The 16583-nt window shown below is 40.1% G+C and overlaps 1 protein-coding gene across 1 annotated transcript in view; it reads left to right on the plus strand.

Moving 5' to 3' along the window:
* Window positions 1-16583, plus strand: part of C1H1orf21 (chromosome 1 C1orf21 homolog) — a 246586-nt gene that overhangs the window by 112913 nt on the left and 117090 nt on the right. The window contains exon 3 of the mRNA XM_023203458.3: window positions 11019-11113. Coding sequence (XP_023059226.1) covers window positions 11019-11113 — 95 coding nt within the window. The remainder of the gene's footprint in view (window positions 1-11018; window positions 11114-16583) is intronic.

The raw sequence follows: 16583 nt of genomic DNA on the forward strand, positions 1-16583 counted from the left end.
TTTTTTTTTCTATTGCACATCTTTTTTGAGAAAGCAGAGTATAACATTACCTCTAAGAACATTCAAACTTAATCTGTGTTTAAATAGGTTACAAATAGGTGGAGGGTGAAGGTCCATGAGGACCACCTCGGCATCAGCTCTGTGTCCTCAGGCTCTCAGTACAGAGCCTACCTTGCTTTGGTTGATTTTAATTTAATCGAACTGCTCTGAAACCTTTATGAATGAATCCTCATACCCTCTCCTCAAAAGATAAATATTCAGAACAGCTACCATCTTTTATAAACAAACTGAGCAGAATGTGTTGGCTAAAATAGGCTTGTTAAGCTTCCCAGGTTGTGGAAGTTAGTGTGTTCATGTTTACTGTGCTGCCCACCATTAAGCTATCATGGAGCATGCGTTTTCCCCACTCACCCAGACATTATTCCTAAAGAGCTATTCTTTGTTGCTGTCAGAACACACTTTAGTCTCTGAGGGGAAAATAAGTTGGTGATTCGTATCAACTGGAAATGATCTTTCGTTTTATGTGAATGAAGCTCTTGTGAGAAAAGGTAAAGATGGTCGGAAGGAAAGAAGGAGAGGGATTGCCTGCTGCCTCCCCGCATGCACACGTGTGAGTGGGTGCTCCCACCAGCTTTCAGGGGGGCTTCCTTCATGAATATGAGCACTGACTTTGGGAGATCTGCAGCGGAAAGTCAAGTCATGAATATTTTTTATAAGGAGAGAAATGATGTAATTGTATCACAAGATATTTCAGATGTGTTTTTCCATTTTAAAAATTCATTGGCAGTGCTCATACGAGAGAAGTACTTGAGCTGAAAATGACTCTGTCCAGTTTCTTCCTATTTCATTAATGATTTTGCAGCCATTGAATTCTTTCTAAAAGTTGTATAACCCAGATAAAGTCAGTCCTCCTGGAAGCCAGCCTCAGCCCAGAGACATATGAAAAGAAGCACCAAATATCACTGAAAACCAATTTAAATTTATACTGAATAATCTCATTCATAAACCACAGCACAACATTCTGAAGTCTACTCCTCCTCCAAGAATTTATAGCTGTCTGCCACTCTGATGACTTTTTGTCTGTCTCTCTTCTTTTAACTACCTCAAAAATCTCTCATCTGTCTCATCTTCTGCAAAACGTTCCCTCCTGCTCAGCCTACTCTGGGCTTTCTGCGCCTCGCTGTATCTGTTCTGTGCTTCTCATTAGCTTTGCTCTTTCCGGTGTCAATCCAGACCGACACAATTCTCCCACTAACCTCCTCACCCCTTCCCAATCTGCATCACAAAAGCACACTAGCCCATCTGGCCAGACGCAGCTCTCCTCGCCAGGTGGCTTGGGGGTGGGGTCTTGGGATGCTCAAAGGCTAATGCTTTTCTCTGTGATGGTTATTTTCTAAGAATTTTTCATTCACTGAAATTCACTGAAGACAGAATCCAATTAAAGGAATTAAGTCAGATGCACATAAAGATCATTAAGATATATTTCTTCCTTAAGACATGCATCTATGTGTGTATATGTCTATGCGTTCTCTCTCTCTCTCTCTCTCTCTCTTTCTCTTTCTCTCTCTCTCTCTTTGTTTCTTTCACCTTTGGCCAAATTGTTAAATGTTCAGAAGACAGTCACACAAATGAAGAAGAGTTTTTGGAATGGTCATATAATTTCCTAATCCCAGCAGCCATCCTGCAAATCCATGACTGTCAGTCTCGATGGCAGTGAAGAAGTAGCTACAGATGAATCAGCAGAAATTTATTCCCAGCCCTGGAAAAACAACTCATGTTTTAGGTCCTCCTGATGATGGTGGAGTTTCATTGATTTCATATACAAAGGAGGGCATGTGAGATACTATATTAGTATCTTTTCATATTTGCTGTTATTGCAATATAGTTTACCCTGAAAAAGAACATCGTTGTTTGTGGAAATGATACATTTTTTGAAGTGCTGTAGTCCTGCAGGCTTTGTAATGGATATCAGTATTCAAAGAGAACTTTTCATTTTATCAGAAATTTACTTCACTACCCATTTGTGGGAAACATTAGTAAGAGCATGGGCTCTGAATCAGACCACTGGGTTCAAGGCCTGGCCCAGTCCCACCACTCTGTAGATGTACAGCTAGATAACTGTGCCTTAGTTTCCTTTTCTTTATAATGGAGACATTAATGGTTCCACTTCATAAAGCTGTTGTCAGCATTAAATGGGTCATATGTGAAACTTTCAGAACTAAATCCAGACCATTGAAAGGGCTCTATAAATGATAGCTCTCATTTCTCGTCCTCCTCCTCTTCCTCTTCTGCCTCCTCCTCCTCTTCTTTCTCCTCTTCCTCTTCCCCTTTCTGCTCCTGTTCACTTTAGTGAAGGAAGAGATCCTTGATTTTATTGCTTGGCCTTAATGCTGAAAATATATATCAAAGTTCTAGTAGAATATCAGCAGGCCTTAAAATGAAGTTACTTTAAGATAAGTTGTAAAGACATTGCATTCATTACCATATATTGGAGAAAAACTTCAGTTTTCTCCTTGTTTTTTTTTTTTTTGGTTTTTTTTTTTTTTTGAGACGGAGTCTCGCTCTGTCGCCCAGGCTGGAGTACAGTGGCCCTATCTCAGCTCACTGCAAGCTCCGCCTCCCGGGTTTACGCCATTCTCCTGCCTCAGCCTCCCAAGCAGCTGGGACTACAGGCACCAGCTGGGACTACAGGCGCCCGTCACCGCGCCCGGCTAGTTTTTTGTATTTTTTAGTAGAGACGGGGTTTCACTGTGTTAGCCAGGATGGTTTCGATCTCCTGACCTTGTGATCTGCCCGTCTTGGCCTCCCAAAGTGCTGGGATTACAGGCTTGAGCCACTGCGCCCGGCCTAGTTTTCTCCTTGTTGATGCAGTGGTGGTCAAATCATCATTTCAACACAAGATTTCACAGCATTTACTTTGGATGTCACATTAATTCCTAATTTAAGTAGCACAGGGCTGGTATTCTCCCACTGATAAAGGCCCAAAGACGTGACAAGAGAGGATATGGTAGCTTTTCTGATGTTATCCATGAAGGCTAGATGTACTTCTAACTTTTACTTATCTCTCTGTGATTTACAAAGGAATGTGATCTGGAAATGTGTCCACATTCTTTCTGAATCCATTTATACTTTATTCCTACATCATCTCCTGAAAAAATTATTTCTTGTGCTTTGTGGTAGGAAAAAAAAAAAACTGACTTGGTAGTTAAGAGCCTGTCTCTAGACTCAGACCAACTTGGATTTGAGCCCAGCACTACCCTGTGACTAACCAACCAGGGACAAATCTCTCTGCAGCTATAAAAGAGAGTCATGATACTAGCCTCCTAGGGTAGACACGATGATTAACTCAAAGCAGGGGAGAGAATAGCCGACTAGGACAGCCTTTTATCCTGAGTGGTTATCGAGGATAACAGGAATCCTGCTAGGAATAGTTGAGAGGATTTGGCTGACCTGAGACTTCAAGAGTCCCAGCAGTTCTTCAGTGGGTGGAAAATGAGCACCGCTAGGAGAGTCAGAGAAGGGCTCTTGAGAAATTAGATAAATGTCTCTCAGAACAACCATGTGTGTCTTCCCTTTCTGGAAGCGGCTTCAAGTCATTGGCCACTATTCTGTTCCTTGATTGGGAATGATTACTGTACAGCACAGGTGTTAAGCCCCCTCCTCCTAGGGAGAGCCTTGGTTTGCAGCGCACCTTCCTGAAAGAGTCCAGGCTGGGTTTGGATCTGGTTGTATGTCTTTTGTTGGAGCTTGTCAGAAGATGAATGTTCCAGGGTCCTTAATGACTGGATAATAGTTCCTTGGTCACTGAATAATGAACCCCAGATGAATGAAGGAAATGTGTTGTCTGGCCTTGGGAATGATTAAATGATTCAGGAATGGGGCCTGCAGGTCCTGGACCTCTCAATTATTAAAGGTGCTGTCATGACAGAAGCTTTATCATTTTGATCTTTCTTATAGAACCTCTGAACCCTAAGGTCATCCTTTCCTCTTTGCAGCTGAGGGCACCTTTCATCTTGTCCTCTCAAAAACACGGGCAAGACCCTAGGATTGCTAAGAGACCATATCATCCTGTGCATATACATCTCAACTCATTCAGTTCACCCAGAAAGGTCTATACTCAATCTCCACAGCACACAGCTGGGAAGTCACAGAGCCAGGTGCAGAAGAGAAAGGCCTTTTGAAGCCAGTGCTGTGTTCATTGTAATTCACTGGTGTGCTGTTTCAGTGACAGTTGAAGGAGAAGGAGCTGATATCATGATTCAGTGGCATTCTCTTTTTCCCCTAGGATAAGTCAAGACGGCGCCTCATTCTGAGGACAGTGATGCCTCCCGGTCTGCAGGTGAAGGCATGTCTGTTGGAGGAGGCAGTTAACAAGGCCCTGGGATATGTTGCATCTTAAGCCTCATAACCCCAGCCCCCCGGCAGCTGACCCGGGATAAGGATTCCGCCCTCTTGAGACTCGTGTGTTTCTCTGGCTCCTTCCTAGTCTTCCCCATGTGTTCTTCCTCACCTGCCTCAACAGACTGGTCCATCTCAGGATGTATTAATCAATTCCACCTTTGCCTTTTTTCAGAGAGAGGCAGAAAACCCTGGATTAAGCTGGTTAGGAGTCCCTCCAGAGGAGATGCTTGAGGACAGGCCAGAGGAAAGAGGCTTAGCCTATTAATGGCAGCTTCAGTGCCTGGACACTGGCTGGAGAGGCCATATCACCTTCAGAATGGAGCCTGACACCTTAGTAAGACTCATATAAGGTCTTCGGTTCCCGTAGCCCTCTCAGCCTTTTCTCGTTACACCTGTCTTAACCCCTGGAATTCTACATGTTTGCCGTGTTGCATGACTTGCCGCTCCCCCCATTTGCCGTGTTCCCTTTGGCTTTGGAACACACTGACCCCTTGCCCAAAAGCTCCTTCCCATATGTAGGAGCTGTGTTCCTCAGGACTCCACTGAGATATGTCACGTCCTCCAAGACTCTGCCTAACCTTGGTTAGGGGTCTCTCCTTTCTAATCTTATAACCACCACCCTCACATGTGCTTTTCATGGCCATAAAAACTGTACACACTGCTTTCTTATTTTCTTACATCCTCTCCTACTGGCCATTAACTCCTTTAGAACAGGGACTGACTTCTTCCTTTCCTAGACATAACCTCAGGGCTGAGTGTTGTCTCTGGCACACAGTAGGTGCTTTATAAATATTGTTGAAGTAAAGAAGAAACACAGAAAGGATAGCAAGGGATAGTGCCCATCACTTGACTCAAGGACAGAAAGCAGATAGCTTCTTTCATCTTTATGTCTGGAGTAAAATCAAGAGGTATTTTTGCTCAGAACTTTTTGGGCCTGAAGTGTACCCATAAAATGGTGTGATTTGTGGGAGCTCACAGGAGTCAATAAGAAAAACGCCATACCTCTAATAAGAAAAAAAGGGCAAAGGATATGAAGAGACACTTCACAAATAAAGAAGCACAAATAAATGATCAACACATAGGAAAAGTATCCAGTGTCACTAGTAAATTTTAAAACATTAAACAAAAATAAAAATTAGATACCATTTTCATCCTTCAATTTATTACGTATTTTACAAAATGAAAATACCCTTTATTAGTGAGGCTGCACTGAGATGAGTCTTACACCTCCATGTTAGTTCATTTGTGCTGCTGTAACAAAACACCACACACTGGGTAATTTGCAAACAATGGAAATTTATTTTTCATAGCTTTAGAGGATGGGATGTCCAAGACCAAAGTGCCAGCATTTTGTATCGGATGAGAGCCTGCTTGTGCTTTCACATGCAGAAGGTGGAAGGCAAGCAGGCTAAATTCACTCCTGCAAGGCCTTTTACAAGGGGCTGTAATCCCGTTCATAAAGGTGGAGCCCTCATGACTTCATCACCTTCCAAAGGCCCCCCCTCTCAATACCACCGTCATGGGAATTAAATTCAACATGAATTTTGGAAGGAACGTCAACATTCAAACCATAGCAACTACCAAGGCAATAATAAGCATCACCACAGGGCTTTTCATCTCTATTTGTTTGTTGGTTTGTTTATCTCTGGTTTAAATGTAAATAAGCATTAGGTTTCAGTAGTGAATAAGGATGCAAAAGGCATATGAGAATTGCTGTCTTAGTGACATTAACATTTTTGGATTGTGAAGTATCATAAGGGATATGTACACATATGTAGAGTCTTTATACTTCCCCTAGTAGAGATACAGTGGTCAGACACCATTCATGTTTAGTTTCTACAAACTTAAAGTCTAAAGACATAATTTTCCTGCTTGTTACTTTTAACACATCATATTTTTAGAGTACTAGAATTTACCGTGGCTGGGCATGATGGCTTACACCTGTAATTCCAGCACTTTGGGAGGCTGAGGTGGGAGGATTGCTTGAGTCCAGGAGTTTGAGACCAGCCTGGCCAACATGGTGAAATCCTGCCTCTACAAAAAATACAAAAATTAGTCAGGCATGATGGTGCACACCTGTGGTCCCAGCTACTCAGGATGCTGAGGCGGGAGGATCACTTGAGCCTGGGATACGGAGGTTGTAGTGAGCCGTGATCATGCCATTGCACTCCAACTTGGGTGACAGGGTAAGACACTGTCTAAAAAAACAAACAAACAAAAAAGATGTATCAAGCAATCTTATTTTGAAATGTTTGCCTTTATTAGGTTAATTTGAAGTGAGTTCTGGAAGGAACTGAGAATATTTTATACTAAGTATACCAAAGCTTCTTGTTAGGAAGTTTATAACTACCCTAAAAGTTACCAAATAATGACTATTACATTGGAACTGACTAAATCACTTTCTACTAGTGAGGACAGTAGTTATCATTCAGGGACTGCCCGACTCAGGGAATTGATAATGGTATATGAGGTCCTTAATTGATAGTGGTATATGAGGTCCTTCAGCTGAATTTTTGTGTGTAAGTTTATTCCAAATTTAGAGTCAGCCCTCATTATCTGTGGTCAGTCAAGTAGAAGATGGGCTCTCAGAGCATTAGTCTTCCCCTCAAGACAGCTGGTTTTCCTTGGGCCCTCTCTGCTGTCCTCCAACCCCTCTCCTCCACATCCCTGCATTGGTTACTACAGAGCCCAGCACATAGGTACTCAGACTGTAATGAGTGTACACCTTCCAGATGAGAACAGTGTAGAAGTAAACCATAGTTAGCTATGCTGAAGTGATTGACGCCTTCACTCTTCTCTGCTCTTTAATTCCCCTCCAACAAACTTGTGTTCAACTCAATAAAGATGTTAGATCCTGACCTATTTATTACTAGCTACAAAACTAGAACTCATGGACCAGACCCCATTCCTTCTAAGCTTTGCAGAGAGAAGATCTGCCACGAGGTTACCTTTATAATTAATAGAACTGACTTTTAAAGGAATCAACTAGAGAAATGGTTGCTGGAATGAGTTTGGCACGTCAGGGTTATTAAAAAGTTAAAAATGTTCATAGATGTACATGTTCAAGGGTGAAGCAGGAAAAACAGCAGAAGCAGCCTGTACCCACTACTGTTTGAGATCAGAAGGGATCTTACAGTTTTCTAAAATAATGAAAATTTGAGTCTACTCTGACACCTTCTCATCTTATTTTGATCAATGCCACCAAACAATCCCAGCCCCTCTTGGATGTAATCTGAGGAATAAAATGCTAAAAATATCACCCAGGCGTTGCTTTTACCCCACATCTATTTTGACTAGCACAGCCTGCAACTGTTTACATGCAGGGAACAGGAGTCAGCCTACTGTTCCCGACGTGCATTTTAATAAGCCACCTGACAAGATCAACAGGAAGAAAAGAAAAATTGTGAACAGGTGCAAGGGATCTGGGGGGAGCGGGAGGAAGACAGGTCCTGTGTCTCCCTGCTCTTCCTCGAGTCGGCATGTTGTTCTGCTGCCAGGACCCTCTGGCTGTAACAGTGGCTGTCCACATTTCCTCCAGTGTGGGCTCTGACAAAGGGAACCTAAAATCTCAAATTAATCACCCATGTCTTCAACAAAAGGAAAACTGAATTTTGGTAGTGATTGTTTTACTGTCGTAATCCAAAATGCTTCCTTCATTCGCTGAGAGGCGGATTGGTGAGGTAGGACGTTCCTGATGGCTGCCTTGCCTTGGGAATGTGTGGTGCATTTGCTGATGAGACGTTTGTTTCCAGATGGGCATCTTCCTTCCCGACACCAGCCTTTGAGAATGTGGCAGACCATTTTTAAATATTTGCTTTGTACAAATTGTGGCCTATTGAAGGGTCTTGCCCAGCTATTTTTGTTTTATACCATGATGGATTTTGTGCGGTGTGTTGTGTAAGTAATAATGATAGGTCTGGCTTTGTAGTCGTGGCTGTTTGTTTTCTCTTCCTTTGTATCCTCTAACACCACGTTGGCTAGCCAGCCAGGATTGTTAATGACATGTTAAAGCCTATCTTCTGTCTAAATTGGTGGGGATTCTGTCTTGATTTAAAAAATGGCCTGTGTTTAGAATAATGCTGCTTTGAAAGTCGTGTAGCTGGTAGCTTTTCCATTTCATTGGAGAAACATATTGGAAAAATAGTAATAGTTTGTCCACTACCTTCAATTTAGTTGTGCTCCCTGGAGGTATAAGAAAATGAAGACTGAATGTTACTAGGCTGCTCAGAGTATGTCTGCACTAGTCTGTGGCTTGGCGGATGAGAGAGGACTGTGGACAAGGCAAGGGCATCTCCTTCCTAGGAGAAACCTTCACCAAGCAATGGACAAGGGGCCATCTGGGTCTTTCCGAAGGTTCTCCTTAGGTCCAAAAATGTTACCCTCTTCCCCATCCTACAGACAAAATCATAGAATTCACTTGTGAGATATATATATATATATATCTGTATCTGTGTATTTAAATAATTAGAAACTCCCCATTAGCAATTAAGTCACAATTTAGTTCAGTTAAAGGTTATTAATAGTAGGCCGGGCGTGATGGCTCACGCCTATAATCTCAGCACTTTGGGAGGCCGAGGCGGGTGGATCACCTGAGGTCAGGAGTTCGAGACCACCCTGGCCAACATGGTAAAATCCGTCTCTACTGAAAATACAAAAAATTAGCCAGGCATGGTAGCAGGCGCCTATAATCCCAGCCAGTTGAGAGGCTGAGGCAGGAGAATCGCTTGAACCCAGGAAACGGAGGTTGCAGTGAGCCGAGATCATGCCATCGCACTCCAGCCTGGATGGTAGAATGAAACTCTGTCAAAAAAAAAAAGGTTATTAATAGTAATTATCTCAGTCTGCCAGAATTTATTAATATTAATGTCCCAAACTGAAGTTAGGCCCATTTTTACCTTTTTTTTTTTTTTACTTTTATTTTTATCTCTGTGTAATTGTATCGGGGGCAAATTTGTCAGTGTCTTCTCTTTTTTAATTAACGATTGTTTTTCCAAATTCTCAGTAAATAATCCTTCATCAGATTTGTCAGTATTATTAATTTACATTCATTTTTGTCTCTTCAAATTACCACATTGGTATGTAAAATTCTTGTGTGTTGTAATTGTGGATCAGAATCTGTTGATTAACTTGTTAATACATTTAGGACCTGATAATTCCTAAAGAACTCATTACTGAACCTCACACTAGTCTTTCTAATATCTTTACAAAAAAATAGAATCAATAATACTCTAAATTGTCAGATGGAAAAGACAGTTGGCTTAGCAGTGAACATGAAGTCTTTATTCAGATACATGCAAATGTATTACATTCTTAAGAATGATAATTTTGAGAAACATTTGAACAGCATAATTACTTGCAGATATATTACTATAACGAACATCTTTGGGATTTGTGTGTTAAGGGGTAATATGATGAGGAAACCTGAAACTATATTAGAAAGTGGTGTTATAGATACTAAGACAAGAAATTATATAAGAATATAGTCTTTGTACCTATTTAATCATAGTTAATAAGAAAATATGTTGCAACTTTCTGAACTGAAATATAAACTCTCTTAGTGATAGACAGCTGTCTTTCAGGTGGCCCCTATAGTTAGACATTACTCCATGCCATATGCCAGACAATCGTCAGTTTGTTGGTTGATGATATTTTCTAATTTCACAATTTCTGTGATGTTTCCCACAAATTGGGTTAAGAGTGATTCAGAGTGACACCTATTTTTGACTTTAATGTGCTCAAGTCATTTCCTGTTGACAGGAATCTGATGGAAATGTCATCATAGTGATCACTATTCTGGAGAACTTAAGCTGCAAGTTTTCCTGAGTTTGTTCTATCATGTATATTAATACTGGGATCTGTGTTCTCTCTCTGGCTGTTGCAGAGGCTAGGTCCCATCCACATCCCACTGTACTCTCCAGCCCTGAGTGGTATACCTACCCATTTCATCTGTTAAGTGTAATAGCTCTTCATGCATATGACTTTACAGATAGATTGAATTAAAGTGTATACATTATATATATATGAAATATATATACAAAATATATATATGTAATGTGAAATAATTGTAGACTGCTAAAATTTAATATAGGAATCACAGAAAGAAAAGTCTCAATTCTTCAGTTGCTTCTGTTTATCAATGTAACTCTTTAGTCTTACTCTGTTTTTTCAAAACAGAAATTAAAGAATGAATATATCACTGAAAATTGCTGGCACTGGCATTTTGGACTAATACTCTCTTGAAGAAAAATAAGCATATTCTCTTGAATCTTATCAGACAATTCTGTGATATGTCCTAGTGTAACATACATTTCAAAAAGTCTTTAGAGATGGAGTATCCTGTTTCCTCTGCAACATTTGCTGTCTGTGGAAGGACCAGAAGTGACACTTTGATTAGCTGCATTTGTGATGCTGAGCTTTTTCCAGCAGACAGAGGAGAGGGCCTCATAAAAAGATCTAAGGTGCCTGGTAAAGCTTCTTCCAGATTATTCCAAATGAACCACATATGAAGGTCACAGGTGAAAGAGTCTAGCAAATTACGCTATTGGTATTTTCTGACTGACACTTTTCTACTGTTGGGGGAAAAATTATAAAATGTGTTTTCTTTTTTTGACACTCAGATGAGTATAGGATCAAACCAGTGGAAGAGGTCAAATACATGAAAAATGGGGCAGAAGAAGAGCAGAAAATAGCAGCCAGGAACCAAGAAAACTTGGTAAGAATTGACTTTCTCACTTAACAATGAATTTTGGTGACACCATTGTAATAAAATCTGCACTGCATGTTTTAACTGCACTTACACACTGGCACAAGATTTCTTGAAAATGCTGCAGCTATTTATAGCTTGCCTGGAAGCTGTACCATTATTCCTGTATCCTGTTTGTCTCTGAATAAGCCCTTCTTTAATCTTGATGGGGAATGCTCCAGGGAAAATATATCAAAACTATTAGTGTTTTAAAATAGCTAAATTTAAGGGAAAAATAATGAAGTAGGATTGAGGTTTGTGAGGGGAGGATTGTTTTAGTGTTGTTTTTTTTCTACTTCTTTTAACACATATCCAAATCAGGATGAATGGTTGTTTCATTATTCTAGACATGTAATGTTGACAAAGTTGCTTTTCGAAGGAATCGAAGGTCATTTTCAAAGTAAAAGCAACTTACTTCAAGGTAAGTCTTTCTCCAAAGAGTCAGTCCTTTACATTCACAATATTAATGGTATTGTGGGTTTTGAGTTTATGTGAGAATTGTGATGATCTGAAACAGGAAGTTAAGAATCCTTTTTTTGAGTAGGAATCAGCATACACATTCCATCTTAACATCCCATATCTATAAAAACATTTAGCTAATTATAACATAGATGATTTCTTAAAAGTGATTACAAATTGTTAAGAATATGTATTTGCTCAGTTGTATTGGAGCAAAATTGTTTTTGTTGTTTATATTTTATTTTTGGATTACCTATATTTGCTTTTTTCATGATTGAGTTAAAATATATTTTTAAGAAGCTTGCAATGTCATATAATACTTTCACTTGACTTAAACTCATTTTTTTATCATGTGCTTTGTTTTTGTTTTAATAACTGCTGGTACAGCAGAGGAATTTGGCAAAATATTAAGCAGTGCACAGGAGTGTTTAGGGCTGTCATTTTCCATTACACATTTGTGAATATTGAAGGCTGATTCTTTTCCCTAATTCTTTTCCCTAATTCTTTTCTGAACATATGATCTATAACTTGAAATACTGAAGTATCAACAAGTGAACATTTTAGATCATTTTCAAGGAATGAAAATATACCTAGATATTGAAGTTTTGCTTCATAAATGGGATTTGGATTTTAAATATCACTTAAGACACAGAGATTCATCATATCTAGAGTGATAATGTATTTTAACATTAACACTTAAATCCAGGAAAGTAGCTATGACAAAATACTAAAAGTTAATATTACCAGACTGTCTACGTAGTGTTTATTTTGTTTTGAATGGATAACTCGAAGACCTGAGTATTGAGATATTAGTAGTCATTTTTCTACTTTATTTTGCTAAACAACAGAGTTTGTCCTTGCTTGATATAGATTCAGCTTGAGTTATCAATCTCATCCTTAATAATAATATTTACTTTAGAGGCTAGAGAGCTACTTGTGAGTAGTCTGGCAGTGGTTTCTCCTTGAATCTACTAATCTGTGTCTCTGCTTCACATGCTTATGTCTCTAGAACCAAAGAAGCAGCACCTTGTATAGTTCGTGAGTTTTTTTCAGTGTGCTTTCGTCGTATTTAGGACCAGTATAACTTTTTTCCTTCTCTCTCAGTTTTGCAGTCTTTCAGCTACTTGGTGCTTGGTGTATTCTTTTTCAGCATTGTGGTCAGAAGCAGACTGAATAGAGATTTGAAAAGAGAAAATTTTTTGGTCATTCTGATTTATTTGTGGATTATCTGTGACAAGCCTCACCCCTTTGCTCTGCCAGCCAGCCAGAGTCCAGGCTTCCAATAAAGAAGTGTGTAAAGGTCTGCATGGAGAATGGGGAGTAAATAGCTATCTTTGATCCTGAAATTTCTAGACTGTTTTCTAAAATTAAGTGACTGTTTAGTTATTTGGTAATTTGTTGTCTTTGTTAACTACTCCATCCTTTGGGGTTCATAATCAAGTATTGACCATACACATCATTTGAAAAAGTACTAATAGCCTCCTAAACTTGAAGCTTAACGTTGGAAGATGGATAAAATAGATTTAACAATTCTTTTTTTTTTTTTTAAATAAAAACCACTCTTTAAAATAAGTGTCAAGAAGTTCTTACGTTTCAAAGAATGATATTAAGATACAGGTTAACGTGTTTTTTGAAAGTTTATTTAAACTCAAACTGTTGCATTGAAGGGGCTCAACAAACACAACCAAGGAAGTATGGCATGATGGTGAGGACTCAGGGTTCCAGGCTCAGCTCTGCCACCTGCTCACTGTGGGATCAAGTTCTTTATTTCTCTAAACCTCCCACCCATCACATGAGGAAAGAACAGTGCCTCACAGTCCTGTTGTGAGTATTACGTGAGATGATAGTCATAAGCCTGAGTTCAGTGCTTAGCACGTAATAAGCACCTGTAAGAGTTAGGCATCATCATACAAAACAAAAAGAAAGAATAAAGAATGTTAAAAGCAGGTTTCTTTCTTTTTTCCTTTATGTTAATTGGTGAGAGGTTTCTAAATGAATACTTATTCATTTAGTATTCATTTAGTACCTATGATGTACAAAACACTCACTAAGTTTTGAGAGACACAGAGTGCTTAAAGTCACAGTCCTCAAGGAGCTTACAGTGTAATTTCATTCAGTTCAACAAATATTTGATTGCCTCTTGCAAAGAGAGTGCCTTTGCACTAGACTCTGCAGAGAAATAGGTAAATAAGGAAACCACTGATCCTCAGGGTGCTTGTATTGCAGTGTACAAAGTACATACAGAATGACTATAAGTAAAATAAGGTGAGATTGAACTTGAAGAAAAAAACACAAAGAGCTGCAGCTATTCAAAGGAGGCAGAGTGCTCGTCGATTGGGGTATCAGGACCTACTTCATGAAAAAACTGACATTTACGATGGGCCTCAAAGTATGGAATGGGGGACAAGTGCCCAAGCAGAAGTAACAGGTGGAAAACATAAGATATATTTAATAAAAAGCACATAGTCCTTTTGGTTGGGGAATGGCAGAGAAGAGGAGTAAGTGTCAGTAGGGAAGCAGTGGGAGATTAGAATCAAAACATAGATGGGCTAATGTGTAGAGCCTTAATGTCCAACTGAGAGGCCTAAAATTAATGCAGTGGATTAAATGGAGGCTTTGAGTGTTCATAAACTGGGGATTGGCAGGATGGGATTATAATTCAGGAAAGTTTATGTGGCAACAGCTGGTGTAATATAGATTTGGTTGGGGAGCCAAAATGGGAGACCAGTCACAATAATTTTTTCAAGAGGCAGTAAGCCTGAACCAAGGTGTTGGCAGGGAGAGTAGAAAAGATTTGGATAAGGTTGCAAAAGTAGAAGCAACAAGATTTGACAGCTCATTAGATATTAAAGAAGATGAGTGAATTGGGAGATAATGGTAATGCCAAGATTTAGACCTGCTGGAAAGATGATGCGTTGCTGGTGGTGAGAATAAGTAGTGACCATAATGATATGGTGAAATCAGCAGGAAGATTGTGTTTGAGGGAAATATAAGGTATCCATCCATTCATTATTTATTTATTCCTATTAATCCTTAAAAAGCTCAAAGTGTAGTACACAGAAGGAAAAGTTAAGCCATGGGTCATACGACAGTGTAATAAGTGCAGTAACAGAACTTCACCTGTTAGTACCAGATTCTTAGGCAGTCAGATTATTTGGGAGACACAAAAGCACATCAGACATAAACCTCCCTTGGGAACCCACTTTCTGATAGCAGATAGCAGGCATGTGACCTAAATTACCACAATTCAGGGTACTATGTGAAATAGAGGTCGGTTTTGAGTAAGCAGAGCTTTAGGAACTGTAGAACATTCATGTGGAAAACTGGTGAAGAGATAGAAATGAAGGTGTGCAGCTCGTGCAGCTCAGCAGCATTGCTTGGGACATGTCCGGTGTTCAGAATATTTTTGTTGACTTGAATGAACAGAAGAATGAATGAATAGGCATAGTTGGGCCTATAGGTATACATTTAGATCAAGTTGATGGCTGAACACTTGATGTATTAGTCCGTTTTCATGCTGCTGTAAAGACATATCTGAGACTGGGTAATTTATAAAGTAAGAGGTTTAATTGAGTCACAGTTCTGCATGGCTGGGGAGGCCTCAGGAAACTTACAATCATGGTAGAAGGGAAAACAAACCCGTCCTTGTTCACATGGTGGCAGGAGAGAGAAGTGCATAGCGAAGGGGAGAAAAGCCCCTTATAAAACCATCAGATCTCATGAGAACTCACTCACTGTCATGAGAACGGCATGGGGGAACTGCCCCCATGATCTAATCACCTCCCATGAGGTCCTTCCCCCTACACGTAGGGATTACAATTCAAGATGAGACTTGGGTGGGGACACAGAGCCGGTGTCTTGAATATAAATGGGGCAGCCAAAAGGAAGAGAAGAGACAATGGTCAAAGAAAGCCTCTTGAGACTCCAAGGTCCACTTCAAGGCCCTCCCTAGGTGATCTGTGCCCACAGGAGCCTTTGGTTTCTGTCTTGCCACTGCCCTCCTTGCTCACAGCAGGCCTCATCATTGGTTCATTGTTTAAGATTCTCCTTTATTCATTCCGATTATATCCAAGTTCTTTATAGTACTCAACACAACTGTTTGGGATAACTGCATAATTTGCACAATATGTGTTCCTCTTTTGGACTGTAAGCTCATGAGGCTAAGAACTTTATCTTTTTGGCCTATAGTTAGGTGTCTAGCACCCGACAGTTCTTAACACCTAGTAGTTGCTCAATAATTGCTGCAAACCTCCAGTCTCTTGAGCCACTTGACATCAGGGCTATGCGATGGAGAAGATCATGCTGGTTTTCTGAGGCTGATGATAAATGATTTATACGTCAGTCATTTATGTACTCGCAATATGAAGATGTTCATTATCCCATTTTTCATCATTGCTTAATGTCGTATATTCCACTTTGCTTCTCTCAGACTTTAATTCCATCTTAAGGATGGTGGTGTGAAGTAGTAGCATTTGCCTTGGAGAGTATACATAGATAAATATCAGTATGGGCTCTAACTTCACCATTTCTAGCTTTATAATTTTGGCCAAATACAGAAAACTTTCAGACTTCAAGTTCCTCATCTGGAACCTGGGGAATCACAAAATTATTAATTATTGACACAGGGGTCCCCAAGCCTCAGACCCTGGACCAGTACTGGTCCGTGACCTGTTAGAAACCGGACCACACAGCAGGAAGTGAGCGGCAAGCAGGTGCGGGAGCGAAGCTTCATCTGTATTTGCATCTGCACCCTATCGCTCATATTACCACCTGAGCTCCGCCTCCTGTCAGATCAGCAGTGGCATTAGATTCTCATAGGAGAACAAACCCTATTGTGAACTGCACAAGTGAGGGATCTAGGTTGCATGCTCCTTATGAGAATCTTAACTAATGCCTGATGATCTGGGTGGAAGAGTTTCATTCCGAAGCCCCACCCCTTTACCCCTTCACCCTGGTCTGTGAAAAAAAATTATCTTCCATG

Source organism: Piliocolobus tephrosceles, chromosome 1, assembly GCF_002776525.5.
Source record: "Piliocolobus tephrosceles isolate RC106 chromosome 1, ASM277652v3, whole genome shotgun sequence".
NCBI lineage: Eukaryota > Metazoa > Chordata > Mammalia > Primates > Cercopithecidae > Piliocolobus > Piliocolobus tephrosceles.